Source organism: Myxine glutinosa, chromosome 3 (assembly GCF_964187855.1).
Source record: "Myxine glutinosa chromosome 3, kmMyxGlut1.1, whole genome shotgun sequence".
In the NCBI taxonomy this organism is placed as follows: Eukaryota; Metazoa; Chordata; class Myxini; order Myxiniformes; family Myxinidae; genus Myxine; species Myxine glutinosa.
In genome coordinates, this window is record NC_136263.1 from 166,892,949 (window position 1) to 166,908,914 (window position 15,966).

The 15,966-nt window shown below is 44.0% G+C and overlaps 1 protein-coding gene across 2 annotated transcripts in view; it reads right to left on the bottom strand.

Moving 5' to 3' along the window:
* LOC137423075 (adenylyl cyclase-associated protein 2) overlaps window positions 1–15,966 on the bottom strand; it is a 343,934-nt gene that overhangs the window by 315,285 nt on the left and 12,683 nt on the right. The window contains exons 3-4 of one of the 2 annotated variants that reach the window (XM_078774722.1): window positions 4,203–4,243; window positions 2,011–2,152 (exon numbers count right to left, since the gene is read on the bottom strand). In XM_078774722.1, coding sequence (XP_078630848.1) covers window positions 2,011–2,152; window positions 4,203–4,243 — 183 coding nt within the window. The remainder of the gene's footprint in view (window positions 1–2,010; window positions 2,153–4,202; window positions 4,244–15,966) is intronic. The other variant, XM_078774723.1, reaches the window with a different exon arrangement.

Consider the following 15,966-nt stretch of genomic DNA (forward strand, 5'->3'; position numbering starts at 1 on the left):
CGGTCCGATATACTTGAAACTTGCCAGGTATATTGCTGGGGACCCGAGGATGTGCCTTTTCAAGGTTTGAAATTAATCGGACAAGTAGTTACCGAGCTATGGCGATTTCTTTACCAAACACTGCAAGCCGTTCGCTTTGGACCAAACCATTGCATGTAAATAGAGGGGGGGGTTCTGTGGTCGTTGCGAATGGACCAAACCATTCATGTAAATAGAGGGGGGGGGGGGTTCTGTGGTCGTTACTGCCACGTGGTTTCAAAGTTTTTTTTTGTTGTTGTTGTTTGCACGCATGTTTTTTTTGCACCCACGTACGGGCACGCCCTAGGATGTTTACACACACACACCCCTACACAAATTTTTTTTTTTTTTTTTTTTTGGCAAGGAACGGGCACCCACGTACGGGCACGTCCTAGCTTATATATAGTACGGGCATGCCCTAGTATCTATAATTCCAGTAATCTCTGTGTGTGTGTGTGTGTGTGTGTGTGTGTGTGTGTGTGTGTGTGTATGTGTGTATGTCTGTGTGTTTGTCTGTGACCGCTGTTTCTCGACAACCACGGGTCCGATATACTTGAAACTTGCCAGGTATATTGCTGGGGACCCGAGGATGTGCCTTTTCAAGGTTTCATATTAATCGGACAAGTAGTTACCGAGCTATGTCCAAAAAACGATTCAACCAATCAGAGAGCAGCGAGTTATCACGTGTGCCGAACGTGGCGAACAGACTCTGCCTCGGACGGCACATTTGAGAGCGTATTCATTTATTTCACGTTGGCAAACTATGTTGCCGCTATGTTGGCGTTAAACTATGTTTTAAAACTAATTAAAACTAATTTGCGATTCTTTCGCTTTCCTGCGCGTTTGTGCACGCTATGGCGATTTCTTTACCAAACTCCGCAAGCCGTTCGCTTTGGACCAAACCATTTCATGTAAATAGAGGGGGGGGATTGTCACCGTACTCGCAAGCCGTTCGCTTTGGACCAAACCATTTCATGTAAATAGAGGGGGGGGATATAATTTTAGATATAGATATAGTACGGGCATGCCCTAGTATCTATAATTCCAGTAATCTCTGTGTGTATGTTTGTATGTTTGTATGTTTGTATGTCTGTGACCGCTGTTTCTCGACAACCACGGGTCCGATATACTTTAAACTTGCCAGGTATATTGCTGGGGACCCGAGGATGTGCCTTTTCAAGGTTTCATATTAATCGGACAAGTAGTTACCGAGCTATGTCCAAAAAACGATTCAACCAATCAGAGAGCAGCGAGCTATCACGTGTGCCGAACGTGGCGAACAGACTCTGCCTCGGACGGCACATTTGAGAGCGTATTCATTTATTTCACGTTGGCAAACTATGTTGCCGCTATGTTGGCGTTAAACGATGTTTTAAAACTAATTAAAACTAATTTGCGATTCTTTCGCTTTCCTGCGCGTTTGTGCATGCTATGGCGATTTCTTTACCAAACTCCGCAAGCCGTTCGCTTTGGACCAAACCATTTCATGTAAATAGAGGGGGGGGATTGTCACCGTACTCGCAAGCCGTTCGCTTTGGACCAAACCATTTCATGTAAATAGAGGGGGGGGATATAATTTTAGATATAGATATAGTACGGGCATGCCCTAGTAATTAATAATTAAAATATAATTATAATTAAATAATATAATATAATAATAATTTAAATAAATAAATAAATAAATAATTAAAATAAATAAATAAATAGCTACTATCCAGATAATTCAGGTTTTTACCAAAGAAGCCATGATAACTAATTCCAGTGAGGTGTCCTATCAATATTCAGGTTCCGTGTGAGGATTGAATATTATCTTTATTCAAATATTTTGCCATTTTATTGCGTGTCCTTTCTCCACTGAAATATGCGTCACATTTATGGTAGCGAGGGCAGGCGGTGAATAAAATTGATCACATCCAGTGCAATTATCAGTGTGCACAATGATAGCCAAAAGCTGTAGTGAATGAAGTCCCACGAATGAGTTCTCTGGCTGACCTTCAGATAACCCATTGGGAGCATCCCAGCAGGCATCGGGCAGGGCCGAAGGCAGGACACCCGGCTGGATGGCTGCCTCCAACCGCCGAGCCACCATCTCAAGTCGTTCCACCAGATGCTGGAGCTCCGCCATGACCTGTACCTGTGGGTTGAGACGGGTTTGGTGGCTCAATTTGTGTAAACTGTCCTTCATGCCCTTTTTATCCACGTCACAAATGCTTTACAAATAGGTGCCAGGCAGTGTATTGGTTCAGTGCAATGTCAATGTTTGTATACATTTGATTTGACGTGGTACTAATTGTTTATCACATACGACTGTGTTATATATTATATGCGGAGAAGAAGATCTCTGTCATGTTTCTTGAGGCAAGGAGTTTATTCTCAAAGTTGAGGATCAATGGCCAAAGGTCAAATCTGTAATAGGTCTATAACTTGAGAATGGCTGAAGTGATCTAATTCAAACTTGGTACAGGTATGTATAATGATGTAAAGATGAAGTGCTTAGATTTTGGGGTCAAAGGTCAAAGGTCAAATCTGTAATATCTATCTATAATTCCATTAATCTCTGTGTGTATGTGTGTATGTGTGTTTGTATGTGTGTTTGTATGTGTGTATGTGTGTATGTTTGTCTGTGACCGCTGTTTCTCGACAACTACCGGTCCGATATACTTTAAACTTGCCAGGTATATTGCTGGGGACCCGAGGATGTGCCTTTTCAAGGTTTGAAATTAATCGGACAAGTACTTACCGAGCTATGGCGATTTCTTTACCAAACACTGCAAGCCGTTCGCTTTGGACCAAACCATTGCATGTAAATAGAGGGGGGGGTTCTGTGGTCGTTGCGAATGGACCAAACCATTCATGTAAATAGAGGGGGGGGGGGGGTTCTGTGGTCGTTACTGCCACGTGGTTTCAAAGTTTTTTTTTGTTGTTGTTGTTTGCACGCATGTTTTTTTGCACCCACGTACGGGCACGCCCTAGGATGTTTACACACACACACCCCTACACAAATTTTTTTTTTTTTTTTTTTTTGGCAAGGAACGGGCACCCACGTACGGGCACGTCCTAGCTTATATATAGTACGGGCATGCCTATAACTTGAGAACAGCTGAAGTGATCTAATTCAAACTTGGTACTGATATGTATAATGATGTAAAGATTACATGATTCGATTTTGGGGTCAAGAGGTCAAAGGCCAAATCTGTAATAGGTCTATAACTCGAGAATGGCTGAAGTGATCCAATTCAAACTTGGTACTGGTATGTATAATGATGTAAAGATTAACTAATTCGATTTTGGGTTCAAGAGGTCAAAGGTTAAAAAGATCGCTAGAGTGTGCGAATATCTGGATACTTCTGGTCATCGGAACGATCCAAGAAATTACACGCGATTTGTAGAGGGGCAGGCTTTTTGCAAATGGCCTTGCTTTGAGTATAGATGGGAAAGTAAAGGCAAAAAGAAAGAGAGAATCAGAACAAAGTCATCAGTGGCTTTGCTGTGAATGGGGCCGTGCCAACATGCTTCACGTATCGTTTCTGCTTTATCGTCTACATCAAGGCAAGTTTGGAATACGCCTGCCTACCAGATGGACATCAATTATGAAAATAACTTTGGGTTTTGGGACATCTGGGGGCTCGTTCCTGGATTGTCTTCCCATTGGCAGCTACAGCGCAGGCTGTACATGGATTTATCTGTTTATCTGCATGAGAGGGCACTTGAAAATCTTAACGAGTTAGCTTGGATTCCAGATATTTTATCATTTCTCATAATAGGCGCCGGTCAACTGTTCAGTGTGGCGATACCAAACTTAACTGAAAGGAGAATGTACATGGTATGCTCAAGGAAAAGAACACTGAATTATTCCAACTAGCAATGGTACCCGCTCTATGGGCGAGGCTTCAATTGGGAGGCCCAAATGAAAAGGCAAAATATCAGAAATTGAAGGCTTTTTTTATTTTAAACGATTTATATAAACATCCGTTAAATCATATCACACGCAAATCATCAAAATCTAAACAGTATTTGTAGAATTTCAATAAAAGCCACATCACTGTTCATATCGGTAAATATTATTCGGTGTTTGGAAAAACTGCAAAATTGGAAAAATTGGAAATTGGAAAATTTGAAAATTGGAAAAAAATTGGAAAAACAATATAGCCTATTTTACTCCAGGGGGTCCCAGGATTACCCACCCAAAATTTCATTGCGATCGGTTCAGCCGTTTTTGCGGTACCTGGGAACAGACAGACAAACATTTGGTGAATTATAGTAAGATATACAGTGCTATACATGTAAAATGGTATGACCACAGGGCTGCGGACTATAAAGAGCAGGTTAGGGACATGGAAATCTCTGAGATATGGTGTCATGTATGCAATCATGAAGTCGGGTGTTGGTATAACGGATAAGGTGGCAGGCTTAAGATCTTACGGTCTTGAGTTTGAGCTCCTGTCAGCCGTTGAATTAACACCACAGCGGAGTTATAGTAAAGGAGTTGGTGACGGAGGACCTGTATCTCGGACAGTTCAGCTATATGCTGTTGATTGGCAACGTGGTAGGCAAGGTGCCAATGGTAAAGATTGAGGTAGACGCTCCTTACTTGGCAGGTGTAGTTGAAGCCCAGTGCCTGCCAGATGCAATGTACGACCTGAAAGTTGGTAACGTACCAGGAGCTGTGGCACAGGAGGATCTGGACCCTGATTTTCCAATAATAAGTATCTGTCGACTGTTCAGTGTGCCGATACCAAAATTAACTGAAAGGACAATGTACATGGTATGTTCCAGGAAGAGAAGACTGTGGATTATTCAAAGAATTTATGATAACAGATGGCACCTACGAGTTTTTGAAGACACAATTTGAGGTAATGCATTCAGAAGTTACACCAGCACAGGGCATGATGAGGTTTCTGGTTGGGATGGAAAATGTTGTTCGTTATATTGATGACATTTTGATCCATACGAGCAAGTTGCCCATGCCCACACAGGATTCTAAACGGGGTCGGGATTAAGGTGGCAAAAATGCAAATGGAATCTTCTGTCATCGAGCCGGCAAGCTGGGAACAACAATTCACATTTATTGTGACATCTGATGCAATTTAAATGCTCTAATGGCGATGATGTGCTCCATTTGAAACAGTTTGTTTGATATGTGTAGCTTTTTGATGCCTCGGGTCCGTAATAAAAATTTGGATCGGTGCCAACAATTGTAAATTAAGATTAGGAGGATTCACACTTGAGGTGAGAATGTTTCCACCCTCAGAGTCCAGAATCATTCCACAGGTGAGGATGTCCGCAGCCTGCATCATGGCCAGACCATAAAGGTGTGTGTTCGGGATGGACAGCATCAGCTTTACGGGTCACTAGGTAGAACATGGCTTGTTCGTCTAATAAGACCCTCAAACTCTAATAAGACCCCAACCACATACAAGGCTTTCATCCGCAGCTCAATGGAATACTGTTCTCCCCTCTGGGCTGGTGCTCCTGCCTCACACCTCGCTCGGCTTCACGCTGGTGAAACCAAAGCTTTCAGAATCATTGGAATCTCCCGTGATGAAGCTATCTCCGAGGGCCTTTCACTTACACACCGCAGGCAGGTTGGTGGTCTTTCTGTCTTCTACCGACTCCTCTCCGTGACTGCTCCCCCAGCTCTCTCTGGGCTCTGTTCCCCAAATAGTCCCACAGGTTGCACAAGATCTGCCAGCAACCCTCTTATGGTTAAACTGCCAAAATCAAGACTCTCTGCTCACCTTCACTCCTCTTTTCTCCCACCTCTGGAACAAATTCCCTCACTCTCTTCAATCCCACTCCTCCCTCCAGGTCTTTAAAACAGCTGTTCACCACCATCTCTTATCTTCCCCCATCCAAAACATTGATCTTTTCTACCCCCGCTAATTCACCCCAGATCCACTTTTTTGAAATACCAACTTTTTTCCTGGAAGTCCTTGCAGTGTCCTTGTGTTTTATACTTCTCCACTCCCCCCCCCCCCTTCCCACGCCTCCTCCCCCAAAGCCCCCTCCCTCTCGCAGATCTCCCGATGTCCCTGCTGTCAAATGCTGTGTTTGTGCTTCCCCTTCTCTCCCCATCTTGTCTACCGCTCCCCTTATTATATGTTTTATGTGTCTGTTTGACTTTTTGTGTGATAAATGTTAGCTCTTTCATGAGCCTCGATCCAGTATACAAAAAAAAAAAAAAAACTCATCAACAAACCCATTTGAGCCTACCACACCGGAGTACACCATTTATGGTCAGAACATATGTTTCGGAGATGGGGATTGGAACAGAATAACTCAACCATGGAAAAGAGAATTATGCTGCATCTCTATAGAACTGAATTTGTTCAGCAAACTGATCATCGGCCATTGGTCTACGCTCTACGTGAATAAGGCAAAGTTTGTCAGTGATAGAATCATGAGATGGGCCATGCTTCCGCAAACCCACCGCTTTAGGACAGAATGGGTACTGTTACGGATTCGTCACTTCCGTTGTTGTGGTTTTCATCCACTTGAAACATTTTTGGTTCCATGTACTATTATTGTTTTCAAAAGGTTTATTGTGCATGAACTGTTTTCAAAAGGTGAAAAAGTTAGTGTTAAAAAGAAACAGGAAACCGGAGCAGGAACCGGACGACGATGAAGAGGAAGAAGAGGAAAAGAAGGCGGAGCGAGTGGAGTCGGACAAGAAGCATAGTTGCTTTGCGGTCCAGAGCGAACGTTGGCGAGCAAGAGTCGCGAGTGAACTTTGGGTTTCAAAGGAAAGGGATTCCTGCGACAGAGTTGTTATCGCTGTGACAGATCAACCTGCGTGTCAGGTTTTGCGGTGGATTCTGAAGAGAATCATCGTCATCATCGTCGTGCCATTACGCCACGAGACCGAGCCGTCGGCCATTTTGACTCACGTGCTTTGCGCCTTGCGCAAGGTCTTTACTTCGCGCATGCCGTTCTCACCGCATTCAGACGTATCTGGTGTGCGTGTGTGCAACGCGGATTTTGAAGGTCAATCGGGGGTTCGCCGATTGTGAGCCGCCGAACGTCCATACCCGAGGGTGTGATTTCCCAGTCGCCTGGAGGGCGCCTTTGCACAGATTTGGCAGCAGGACTGTAACTGCCAACCAACGGGATTCTGGTCTCGATTGGACATTGATCTGTCGATCGCTGGAGCGGATCGACTTTGGCTTGAAGCCGGGAATAAGAGACATTGGGAATGTTCTTGGTTCACTCACTTGGAGCACAGTGAGTTATATGTTACGAAACTGATGCTACCATCATAGGACATACAGTCACGTGAAAAAGTAAGTACACCCCATATAAAGTTTTGACTTTTTCAACATATTTCAACATACAGCTATTTGATCTTCATTTCAACAATATTGATAGATAAAGGTGATATAATATAACAAATATCATGAAACATTTACATTTTGTAGTCCATTGTATAATTTAAATAAATATAAATGCACATTTCACATGTGGAAAAAGTAAGTACACCCCTACATTTATCACTACTTCAAATACCTAAAATTAGAATCAGGTGCACCAGCTCAGGTGCAAATGATTAGAACATCGTTAGAGAGGATCTTCGAGGAACCTGTCTTATTTAAACCTCAGACATTTAGTTTGGTTTGCTCTTTGTTGTTGAAGTGTGCGGCGTCACCATGCCGAGATCAAAAGAGTTATCTGTGGCCTTCAGAAAGAAGGTTATAGAGGCCTACGGGTCAGGGAAGGGATTTAAAAAGATCTCCAAACAATTTGAAATCAATCATTCGACTGTCCGGAAGATCATCTACAAGTGGAGAAGATTCCAAACAACTGCCAACTTGTTCAGGCCAGGCCACCTCAGCAAATTCAGCCTGAGAGCAGACCGCAAGATGCTGAAAGAAGTCTCTAAGAACCCCAGAATGTCATCACGGGACCTACAGGTAGCTCTTGCCAATGTTGATGTCAAAGTGCACGAGTCCACCATAAGAAAGAGGCTGCACAAATTTGATCTACATGGGAGGTGTGCCAGGAGGAAACCTTTGCTGTCCAGAAAGAACATCAGGGCAAGACTAAAGTTTGCCAATGAACACCGAGGCAAAGACCAGCACTTCCAGAACAATGTGCTCTGGACAGATGAGTCAAAGGTAGAGCTATTTGGCCACAGTACCAGAAGACATGTTTGGCGAAAACCAAAGACAGCATTTGACCACAAGAACCTGATACCAACTGTAAAGCATGGTGGTGGAAATATTATGGCTTGGGGCAGCTTTGCTGCATCAGGGCCTGAGCAGCTCACCATCATAGAATCCACTATGAATACTTCATTGTACCAGAGGGTGCTTGAGGATAATGTGAGGCCATCTGTCAGAAAGTTGAAGCTCAACCGAAGGTGGACCTTGCAACATGACAATGACCCTAAACATACCAGTAAATCCACCAAGGAATGGCTGAAAGAGAGAAATGGAGGGTTCTGGATTGGCCAAGTCAAAGACCGGATCTAAATCCCATCGAGATGTTGTGTGGGGATTTGAAACGAGCTGTGCATGCAAGAAACCCCTCAAACATCGCACAGCTGAAAGAATTCTGCATGGAGGAGTGGGCAAAAATTTCTCCGAGTCGATGTCAGAGACTGGTAGACAGTTATATAAAACGCCTACTTGAGGTTGTTTCTGCCAAAGGGGGCAATACCACCTATGAGAGCCAAGGGTGTACTTACTTTTTCCACATACGAAATTTGCATTTATGTTTATTTAAATTATACAATGGACTACAAAATGTAAATGTTTCTTGATATTTGTTATATTATATCACCTTTATCTATCAATATTGTTGAAATGAAGATCAAATAGCTGTATGTTGAAATATGGTGAAAAAGTCAAAACTTTACATGGGGTGTACTTACTTTTTCACGTGACTGGGGAAAAGGCCGTGACTTTGGTGAGAGGCCGTGACTGGGGTGTATATACAGACTTGGCATTTAATATGGAATATTTTTTTTGTGGGGATGAACTTACTTTTGAAGATGTCTTAGAACCAAAAGTTCATTGGAATTATGTTAAAATCATTCTAGATTTTGTTAATGTGACCTTTAAAAGAAAAAAACCACATTTGACATTTTGAAACAAATAAATTGATCCTTGAAAGTGATGTAAACTGATATCGAAATCAATTCATGGACAGTACTGTGTTAAACTTCTGTACGTTTTCCGGAAGTATCTCTTTATTTTGCACATTAGCCAAAAAATTTTTAAACTAAAACAAAAGTTAAATTACGACTGGGATGACGGACAGTAAAATTACAGTTCAGTACTTCGTGTAACCCCCACGAGCATTCAGGAGAGCACGTACACGTTGAGGCATGCTGTTCACGAGATTTGCCAAGGTTTGGAGAGGAATCGCTTGCCATGCAGTGACAATAGCCTGCTGCAATTCACGCACAGAGTTCGGCTGCTGGTCCAAGTGGTCGATTTGATGCGTTAATTCTGCCCACAAGTTCTCTATCGGATTCATATCCGGGGACATGGCAGACCACTCCATATGCTCTACACCACGGTCAGCAAGAAAGTGTTGGATCATGCGAGCATGATGAGGCCGTGCATTGTCATCTTGGAAGACAAAGTTTCCTCGAAAGGCTGCACGAGCAAATGGAAGCAATGTTTCTTCCAGAATGGCCCTGGACTTGAACTGGTTCAGGGTTCCATTCAGAACAACCAGGTCAGTTTTGCCCCCTGCATGAAAAGCAGCCCAAACGGTCACCCCACCACCTCCAGCTTGGACTCTTGGCACTATACAATCTTTGTTGTAGGCTTCATGCACTTGTCTGTGCACTCGGACGTGGCCATCTTGACGATAGACCAGAAAACTAGACTCTTCACTGAAGATCACATGATTTCAGCGTCCTGGCTGCCATTGACGGTGTTCTCTGGCCCACTGCAATCGGCGCTGGCGGTGTTGTCTGGTCAGGCGTGGCTTTCTCAGGGGACGCCTGGCACGATAGCCTGCTTGAACCAGTCGTTGGTTGAATAGCCTTCTGGATACAGGCACATTTGTCAGTTGCTGCCACTCAGCCCTAAGCCGATTAGCTGACTTGGTACGGCCATTGCGGACTAACCGGTGCAGCTGGCGATCATCCCTCCTTGTGTTTCTGCGGGGACGTCCTGGCCTTGGTATTGGAGTAGGGACACCCCTCTGAGCATTTCGTTTCAGGATCTTTGACACCTGACCTTGAGTGATGCCATACTGCCGAGCAATAGCACGCTGTTTCATGCCGTACTTTCGTAAAGCCACCACTCCATGACAAACAGCATTGTCGAGTTGACGGACCATCTCCAGAGGAAGCGGCAATAACTTTTGGAGACGTGCAGCAGTTGTTTTACACTAATACAGAACGCAACAACCCTTGTATACCCGACTGTGAAGCCAATCATCAAATGCACCTGTCCGTACATTTTGCCACGCCACCTGTGATATAATCCTGTTGTTGACTTCTTACTGCGACAGACAATCAGTGACATGGTTCTTTTAACAAATAAATCACCGAAGTGTAAAAGAAACTCACCAGATTGATATACTGAGTGAAGAAAGTAAACCCAAGTCAAGGAAAAAAAAATATTCCATATTAAATGCCAAGTCTGTATATATACATAATAAATATATATATTGGCCACATAGTCACGAGCGTGAGCAAAAATAAATTTTGCGCCCGAGAAAAACCGCGAATACACGGGACATAGGGCCGCCAATAAAGAAACAGGTCACAATTTATAAAGCGTGATTAGCGAGGTCCGACTGTAGATATGTAATATTTTTTTATGATTTTGTGTGTGCTGGTTATATCTAACCATTCACAAACAACTAGAACAGCACTCGGTATACCTCCACCAGGCTCAACAGTTTACATTTTGTATCCACTGACAGGCCGGATCTGAACCAAAATCTAATCGACTTGTTCTCGTCTCCTAACCAACTCGTCCACCAGGTTTTGTCATAACCTGTAAACAACCTTTAGAAATAACATGCTAAATATCGTTTTTGCCCATCTCTCAATGTTAAGGCTCTGATGAGGAATGTGAAACACCGAAATGATCGTCATGATCTTCGAACATTATTAGGCTATTTAACTTCAAATAATCCGGAGGAATCACCACATTTAAAACGCACGCCGTGTTAAGGTGTATAGAGCAGCTTAATAAGTCCTTCCAAGGCATGACATTCCAATTACAAAATAAGTTTAAAAAAAAAAAAACAATGAAAACATCACAACAAAGCATACATTAATTCATACTCATAATATTGTTATGTCTGTGGGGTAGGCAGTGATATGTAGAGTCAGGTAGATTCGTATGAATTAACATGCTCCGGATGTCGGTTAAGAACAATCACCATGTAATAAGTTCTGTTTAGCCGAATGTCGGATAAGTGTATATCTGTCCCCGTCACGAGGGGGCGGGGCATGTTAACTAGCTTAGGGCATAAGGATAAATTATCCCTTGTACGTCTTACCCTTGGTGATTTATCCTTTGTCCCTTATGGCACCGCAATGGACAATAGCGCAGGAATTGACCATTAAACCACACATAATAAAACCAACCGGAAGCCAGGCATCGGGCACAGGGGCTGACAATCCCGCCTGCCAGGCACACATCGCTCGGGCATGCCGAGAGCCACGCCCAGAATGACAGTGATTGGGCGGGAGTTCACCAACAGGAAGGCCAAGGTAAGAAGGGACTCGCTGATTGGCCATGGCGGAGCAAGAAGGCACTCAACGATTGGTGAAAGAAGGGCGAGCAAGAAGCGGCGAGCTGACTGGCGGAGAGCTGAGCAGGCAGTGGTGGCCTGTGGGCTGATTGGTGCAGAAGCGCCGATGACGTCACGAACCGTCGTTAAAAGAACTCTCGGACCGACATTTTCTCTCTTGCTCTCTTGCCTTCGCTCTTGCCTTCTCTTCTCCTCGCTCTTGTTTTTACCCTCGACGACCTCTTGCTCCCTTGCTTCTTCTCCCTCGCGCGATTGCACTTGGACCGACCGTGTTCAGAGACGCCATCGGAGACGTGCAGAAGATGCGGGAGGAGCCGTGGCCCGGGAACTGCGGTTCTCCGTGCGTGGACGTGTACAAGCGCTGCAGCCTGAATGGGCGCAGCGAGGCTGGGTTCCCACCAACGCGCATGCTCACCGCGCAACGCCGGGCCCATTTGGAGACCCTGACGAGACTTCACCAGTGATCAGAGCTAAGCACACCCACACACAATTTATTTTCCAGTTCTTCGATACCTTTTGTCTGTGTTTGCTTCTATGTGTGGGAGCGCTCCATATAGGAAATTTAGTTTTACCGTCGCGTTTTCTTGTTATCAGCATCCGTTTTAATAAATCCTTTCGTTATTTTCTGTTCATTTATAAACCTGATTTTTGTTCGAGTTATTTTCTGCAGGTTGAAGACTGCCCAGCGGGATCGCTCAGGTAAGCGCTTCAGCTTCCTCCCCTTTTCCCTTTCTTTCCCCGCGTGTATCAAGTCCGCAATTGAACTGAACGCTTTGGAGTTAAAGCTCGCTATTGGCCATTTGTGATCTCTGTGGTGTTGACCTGAGGGAATCACCACATTTAAAATGCATGCCGTGTTAAGATGCACAGAGCAGCTTAATAGGTCCTTCCATGGCATGACATTCCAATTACAAAATAAGTTTTTTTTAAACAATGAAAACATCACAACAAAGCATGCATTAATTAATAATCATAATATTAACAACAACAATAGTATCACTTCACTTGGCAATAATAACAATGAGAGTACAGTTGTGGTCACAAATATTAACACCCTTGCACTTTTTTCAAATAGCTCACAATTTTCAATAAAAATAAGTTGAAATTGACAAAATATTTGGTCTCCACAATTCCTTATTTCACTGTTAATATTACAGAACCTTTGTTTTTTATTCAGAACCTAATATATTGTTACGGTACGCGGTTAAGGATGTTGTTTGCTGAGCGAAGGCTCCGCGACCGAACAGTTGTTCCGCGACTAAACCCGATTCACCCAAACGTTGGCCGTATCGCGCCACAGATATTCAATGGGGAAAAGACTAAGACGACGAATGCAAAGAGGAAGAAGAAGAAGACGTACAGAAGAGTAACGGGGTTTATTATTATTTACACACATAAGCAAAAAGAGCAGTCACGGGTATTTACAGCGGACATGAAAAACGCAGGTGACAGTGAAAATTACTAGCTTATACAGACTTAGTTACAACCCAGGACAGCACGAACAAAACAAACTCACGTACACAAATGGGGAACTTGTAGGCAGGAATGGCTGGAAAGGATGAGCAGGTGGGATCACAGGGCACAGCGAGCAGGTCCACTCCGGGCGGGAAGCGAGGAGCCGGCAGCTCCTTGTATTCGGCTTTACAGCGCACACCGGCAGCTCCTTGTATTCGGCTTTACAGCGCACGCCGGCAGGGTCACTCGCTGGTTGAAACGGGGCTGGACTCCTCTGCCGTATCTCTTTTCAACTCGTTAGTAAAAGTTCCTCTGCTTTCTCTTGGACCCTTTCTTTTTCGTGTACCTCTCCACGCAGCTCAGCTCATATTCCCTTCCTCTCACTTCTCTCCAACGCGGGACTGACACGCCCTCCTCGGTTTCGGTACCACCCTCCCCCCCCCCCCCCCCCCCCCCCCGTGCTCTGTTTTGTGACCTTGTATGGTAATCCCACGGGCTTGTCTCCTTATTTGGGCATGGCGCCGACGGCACGCCCCTCGTGGCGAGCCACGGGCTTGTTTACTTATTTGGGCATGGGGCTGAACAGCCCCGCCCTTCGTGGCGCGCCCTGGGCTTGCCTCTCCCGGGCGACCCCGCCCCTCCTGTTCAAACAGAGCATGGAGCACATATTCACTATAGCAGCGAAATGAGAGGGCGTGCACCCCACGCTTGTGAACTGCTTTACCCGCAGATGGAGAGTTTGGCTGGGAAATGGAAGTATTGAAAGGGAGCTATTCTTAATTGATTCGGTGCAATGGAGTATTATTTTAATGGAAGACAAGGCCTTACCCTAAAACACATAATAAGATATAAGCTACTGCACAAGGGTTTTATCGTGTCCTTCAATGTGGTGTTTCATGGAATAACTACCGGGACGCCCTTTTTACCTTTACACAACTCTGGAGGCAGGAGGGGCCATATCCAACCAATGTTACACAACAATTTGCCACTACAATACACACAATCAAAAAAAAATGCAATCCTCATATCCGCAACAATATTCTTTTAAATCAGAAAATAAAAAGAAATGGCACTGGCAAAATTATTAACGCCCAAGACTTGATATATGGGAGCACAGCCTTTGGACAAAATAACTGCAGTCAAGTGCTTCCTAAAGCCAAGAATGAGCTTCCTTCACCTATCTTCTGGCAGTTTAGGCCACTCTTCTTGTGCAAACTGCTTCAGTTCTCCCAGATTTGAAGGGTGCCCTCTCCCAACTGCTGTTTTTAGATCTCCCCACAGGTGCTCAATGTAATTTAGATCTGCTCATTGCTGGCCACTTCAGAACAGTCCAGCATTTTGTCTTGAACCATTCCTGGGTGCTTTTTGAAGTGTGTTTGGGGTCATTGCCCTGCTGCAATACCATAACCTTTGACGGAGACCCAGCTTACTGACACTGGGTTGAACATTACTCTCCAAAATGCCTTGGTGATCTCCTGATTTCATGATGCCATGCATACATTTAAAGCACCCAGTGCCAGAGGCAGCACAGCAACCCCAAAACATCACTGAACCTCCTCCATGTTTGACTGCAGGGAAGGTGTTCTTTTCTTTGAAGGATTCATTTTGTTTTCTGAAAACATAGAGATGTGCCATAATTTATTAAAAGTGTTATTAATTGCTATTATATTAATAAATTAATTATCAATTACTCTATTAATTTTATTAATTAAATATTATTAATTGCCATAAAAGCTCTAATTTCGTCTCATCCATCCACAGGACATTCTCCCAGGAGGATTTTGGCTTGTTCAGGTGTGTTTTGGAAAACTCCAGTCCGGATTTATTTTGTCTCTCTCAGCAGTGGTGGTATCCTCATGTGTCTCCCACCATAGAACCCCCTTTTCAAAGTTGAAACCATCGTACCTTGTGTCTGAAAGTCAGCTTGAATATGTTTGGCAGTTGATCGAGGTGCTTTCTTCACCATTCAAACAATCCTTCGCTGCAATCTTCGATCAAGATTTATCTTGCGTCCACGTCCAGGGAGGTTGGCTGCAGCGCCATGGGCCTTAAACTTCCTGATAACATTGCGTATGGTGGACACAGGAATATCAAGGTCTCTGGACATGGACTTGTAGCCTTGAGATTGTCCATGCTTGGCTACAATCTTGTGTCTGACCTCCTCAGACAATTCTCTGGTTTTCTCCATGCTCGTTGCGGTACACACAGTGACAAAACCGCAGAATGACTCCTTATCTCTATTCAAACTGGTTGAATGAGTGATTTTTATATTGCAGGCACCTGAAACACCACAGGTGAGTTCAATTCCAAAGTAAAGGAGAATCACCTGCTTGAAATCGAATCGACTACATAAGAGAGCTGTTGGTCTGTCTGTATCGCCATTTTTCTGCGAGTTGGCTGAACGGATCTTCATCAAACTTTGAGGTTCATCAGGGAGTGCCATGGAGTGCCAGTGTGTTTTAGGCAAAAAAAAATTTTTTTTGAAAAAATAAAGTTCTTTAATTTTGATTTTAAAAAAAATAAAAAAATAAAACGCTCGATCATGCCCAAGCCTTTTTAAATTACAGTTATATACAAGTACAAATGGCCTCTAAAAGGTGGGTTTATTTTTTAATATACAAGTGTTGGCACCAGGAAGGGCATCCGGCCATAAAAACATTGCCTCAAACAGGGAACCATGATTGTCATGGGGCCCGCAAGGCTAACCCCTGCTCGAGCAGGGAAAATGGCCTTAAAACGATCATTCATTCATTCATTCAAGTACACAAT